The sequence below is a fragment of the Zophobas morio genome, unplaced genomic scaffold (assembly GCF_036711695.1).
Source record: "Zophobas morio isolate AGI-343-1 ecotype UQ-CSIRO unplaced genomic scaffold, CSIRO_AGI_Zmor_V1 ptg000004l, whole genome shotgun sequence".
Lineage (NCBI taxonomy): Eukaryota > Metazoa > Arthropoda > Insecta > Coleoptera > Tenebrionidae > Zophobas > Zophobas morio.
Window position 1 is genome coordinate 13,953,095 of NW_026972109.1, and position 4,904 is coordinate 13,957,998.

Genomic DNA, 4,904 nt, shown 5'->3' on the forward strand with positions numbered 1-4,904 from the left:
CCATCCAACGTACGTTTTTATAGCCGTGGAAAATAATATCGTATGCATCACGTGCTCAGTGTTATTTTGCCACAGCTTCGCCTCCTTTGATAAAATTGACACTCCATGGGCATGGGTGACATAAAAAACTATGTTGATGGTATCTGAGAAAAACCCATCCATATTTGTTTATGTTAAAGAACAAAACTAAAAAAATATTCTTTAGACATCGAACATGTTTGAATGTTACGCCACCACCTACAAAATCCAGATTAGTAAATTTCGCCACCTCCACAACTCACCACTTCCCACGCTTCGAAAAAATAACGAAACCCTTCCGAGCAACTCACGGCGGCCGTAAAGCAAACGATACGCCTTTCCGATAAAAACTCTGTTGTTGCTGTTGTGTTGTATGTCGAAAAGTTGTCCGAGCCGAGAGTGCAGCTCCTGCTGCGTTACACGCAGAGTTACAGTTCGCAGCAGAGTTATGGGGTTGCACACGCCGCCCTCTATCCTTGACCTCGCCAACTTGTTCTTGTCGACTCCCAGTGAGACGCACCGGCAAAGGCCCGAATTACTTATTAATAAGATACGCTTTTTTATTTGCTCGTTAGGGCATTCTTTGAACGTCTGCAAAAACCGAAATGCGAACCGAATCGCGGCGGGGAGGTCGGACCGGCACCTCCCTACATCGGTTTCGGGTTGATACTTTTCTAATTAAGTTGCTCGGTCGGACGTAGATTTAATGATTTAAGGCAAGTTGGACAGAGGAAGGCTGCTTTTTGGTTTTATTGGGTGGTGAGGCGGGATTTTTTGTCGCTGTTAAGTTTATGTTGAAATATAGAACGTTTCTACTGCCTATAGCCTTAATTGTAATGCAAATAGACACGAAATTAAACGTCGTTGAAGACGAATGTGGAGATATCTAAACGTTCATCTTGAGTTTGGTGTCTAACATGAGATAATATGGTGGTATTGTTAAAATATGAGATATCTTTTCATAAATTTTCAGAGAAACTTCTCGTCGCCTATTATGTATATGTTTTTTTTTTTTAACATATGCAACAAAAACAAAAATCAAGACGAAAAAACCCACAGATTTTTAAAACTTTTACAGAGCTTTATTCATTTAATCCCGGGTAGCTTTACTGACAAAAGTAGCTTATTTATTTAGACAAGACTACTTATACTCAGAACGTTAATTTTGTATGCACTAAATTTTTATGACGTGAGATGTTGGATGACACAATAGTGGTATTAGTGACGATAGCCGACAGAATTTTTTTTATTTACGTAATGTTTCTTTTGCTTTTCACGTTTTATTTCATTTTTAATCTGTTTTTGTAGATTTTTTTGGAATGAAATACGAGTTTTAAATCTTTCGGGATTCTACCTGTTACTGATACAATATCTTTTAGGGTCAGATAGGATGACACAATTTTATTTTATTTTATTATTATTTCTTATTCTTAGTATCCTTTTGCTGAAGATAATGTTACGTTGATCTGTGAATAAAATCGGCGTGGGTAAAACTCAACAATTTATTTTTTAGTAACTCAAATTTAGACGAGCAATTAATCATTCAGCGATTATGTACACAATAATTCCGACTGGAATGGATTTATACACCCATACAACAGACTCCTTTGACACCTGTTCCCCCGCATATCCAAACCTCAACACAACACACCATACCCCCACACCAAACGAAGCACACGCAACCACTAGTCCTTTATATATCACTCGTACCGTTCATTTATCCAGATCCCATTCTTTCCTCAAATACACGCCTCAATTTCCCCATCACTCTGATCACCCTACCTCCCAGACTCTCGACTTGCGGTCTAAAATTCATACGCTCACTAATTCTTATACCCAGATACTTCACCTCTTTCACATACTTCACACGCTTATCCTGAACCCTCACATTCGGCGATCTCGAGTCAGACAACGATCCCTTCAGAAGCATCATAACCGTTTTCTCCCTGGAGATATCGACACCCAATCCATTCCCCCAAGCAACCACCATTTCCATCACTTCCGTTCCCGCATCCTCAATCTCCTTTCTATTATCCGCCTCAATCATACACAACAGATCATCTGCATACGCCACACACACCCCTTCTTCAAATCTCTTCCAACAATCCATCCATCATTACATAATGATGGATTGTTTGGAACATTCCAAACCGCCGATCCACAGATAGATCCTTGTGGACATCCTCTACACACCTTCCTTTCCACCTCATTTGCTCCTCCTACCACACATACTTTCCGATCTCTAAAATAACTCGCCCAAACTTTGATCTCCTTACACCCAACTTCCATCAATTTACTCAACACTGTATTCCAGCTCAGATTATCAAACGCTCCTTTAAAATCAACAAAAATTCCCAACACGTACTTCTTTTCCGACCACTCCACAACCTGTTTTACTCCTATCCTGTATTCCCAATCCTTTTACGAATCCGAACTGAGCCCTCGACCTTCTTATTTAATCTTCGTTTAATTACTAAATTAGATAATTTTGGGATTCGAGGCCCATTATTGAAATGGATCAGATCATTTCTTCATGGTCGTAAGTTTTACGTCAGAGTGGGCGATTCGGTATCCTCTGAACGGGTGGTTGTGTCTGGTGTCCCGCAGGGTTCTGTATTGGGACCACTACTTTTCATCCTCTACATATCGGACTTACCTCATTTAATTTCGTCAAATCATGCTTTCTATGCTGATGACTGTAAACTGTATGCTAATCCTATTCTAAATTATCGAGAACTGCAAACGGATTTAAATACTGTCTACCGCTGGTGCTTAGACTGGTTGATTCCGTTGAATAACGGCAAGTGTAAAGTATTGCACTTGGGTACCAACAACCCCAAACACATTTACATGATAGATAATGAGGCAGTAAAGATGGTGGATAGTCAAAATGATTTAGGTGTTATAATAACATCTGATCTATCTTGGTCCAATCAAGTGGCTTACGTCGCACGAAGAGCAAATTCTGCATCCTATATGTTATTCAATGCATTTACACACCCTTCACGAGATACATTTCTGAAATTGTTTAAGTCGTAGGTATATATGGCCAATTTTGAAATACACCAATGTTGTGTGGTCACCAATTTTACAGCGAGATAAGGAATTGCTGGAAAAAGTTCAAAGAAGGGCTACAAAAAAGGTATTGGGTTATAGAACACAAAATTATCAAACCCGATTAAGATGTCTAAATCTTACATCATTGGAACAACGACGGAAGAGGGGAAACTTGATAATGGTTTACAAGATTTTTCGCAATCCAAATGTGTGCCACCTCAAAACCCTTTTTGAATTGAATACTAACCAATTGCGAGGGCACGTTTACAAATTAAAAAAGCAATCATTTAGAACTAATGTTCGAAGGTTTTTCTTTCCTAACAGGGTGTTTGATGAATGGAATAATTTGCATAGTGAAATCGTAAATGTGACAACTATTAATATGTTTAAGAACAAATTGGATCAGTAACTCTACTTAGGAAAATTTATTTGAAGGAGCATAATAGGTCTTTGACCTCTGCTCCATTTTTTTCTAATCATAATAATAATAATATTTCAAGTACCCTCGCCGATGTCCCCACCAGTACTCTCTCCAACACTTTTCCCATCACACTCAAAAGGCAGATAGGTTTATACGACCTCCGTAATGACCTACCCTTATCCATGCCCTTCAAGAGGATGACCAGTCGCGCTACCTTCCATTCGTCCGGAACCCATCCTTCTCCCATACATGCATTAAACACCTTCAACACATACTCCGGAACAGTCTTTCACACAAGCCCCATCATTTCAGGCATCACACCATCCATTCCCGGTGACTTCTTCTTCCTTATACTCCTCACCCTGCTTTCAACCTTATCATAATTCACTCTCTCCACCCCTTCATACAATTCATAGTTCACGGGAACGTCAACTGGGAAAAACTCTCTCAACATCTCCATTGTATCCCTCCACGTTCCGTCCCATACGCCTACCAGTCCTTCGTTCTTCTCACTCATAAACTGCACCCCACGGACCTGCATTGCCGAAAAACCGGACAAAATTCCTCCACCATAAGACCTTTGTCTCCTTGATGGCCTTTTTATAATGTCTGAGCAAGCCTTGATACTCGAACCTGCACCTCTCGTTTCCGTCCAAATTCCTCTCTCTGCCATTTTTTTCGTGTTTTTGCAACTCGACCTTTTAAATCTTTTAGTTGTTCGGTCCACCAGGCTGCTCTTTTACCTTTACCTTTAACAAACCTTTTTGTCGCCTTGTCTATAGCTTTCTAGCTGCTCCCCACCCAGGATTCTCGCGAAGCTTTCAGGACTGGTCATATAGGCCTCCCTCCCAATTCCAATTTGAACATCTCCCAGTTGACGTTTCCCATGGTCCTCTTTTTTTATCTTCGCTTTGATCTTCGCCCGCACACCTTCCACACCGATCAATACACAATTGTGGTAACTCACACCCCAGTCTTCCTTAACCTCCCACGTGTCACACACAAACCTCTCCAACCAGCCACCATTCACTACCGTGAGGTCAATGTCCAACTCTTCCATTGGTCCGCTAAAAGTGAACAGATCAGATTTCAACTCCCGACCCCTCCTCTCACTCTCACGACCTGTCCTCACATACTTACTATACCACAGGGGGGAGACGGCATTGGTGTCCATACCTATCATCATCGCCTTTCCCTCACATCCAACCACCACCTTCCTCATCTATTCCAAATACGGTCCAATCTCATCCCCATATCGACAATACACAGACGCCACACCCATACTACCCAACTCATTACAAGGGTGGGGTTGTTGCAGGAACCGTATGCAAGTCCTTCTCGAACAGTCGTCGTCACCGTCTCTAGGTTTATTCTAGAGCACCCATCGCGACTTCCACTTCCAGGCTTT

General features: G+C 41.2%; 1 protein-coding gene across 1 annotated transcript; it reads left to right on the forward strand.

Moving 5' to 3' along the window:
* Positions 1–2,551: 2,551 nt before the first annotated feature.
* Positions 2,552–3,309, forward strand: LOC135136058 (uncharacterized). The gene is made up of 4 exons (XM_064065187.1): positions 2,552–2,557; positions 2,626–2,955; positions 3,113–3,160; positions 3,202–3,309. The coding sequence occupies exons 1-4, from the start codon at positions 2,552–2,554 to the stop codon at positions 3,307–3,309; spliced, it is 492 nt and encodes a 163-aa protein (XP_063921257.1).
* Positions 3,310–4,904: the final 1,595 nt, after the last annotated feature.

Excerpts from the sequence above, each read along its gene's own strand:
- LOC135136058 (XM_064065187.1), top strand. Across the intron at positions 2,956-3,112 it reads ATCTATCTTGGTCCAATCAA|CGAGATAAGGAATTGCTGGA; the intron begins GTGGCTTACGTC and ends CCAATTTTACAG. Across the intron at positions 3,161-3,201 it reads AAAGAAGGGCTACAAAAAAG|ATGTCTAAATCTTACATCAT; the intron begins GTATTGGGTTAT and ends AACCCGATTAAG.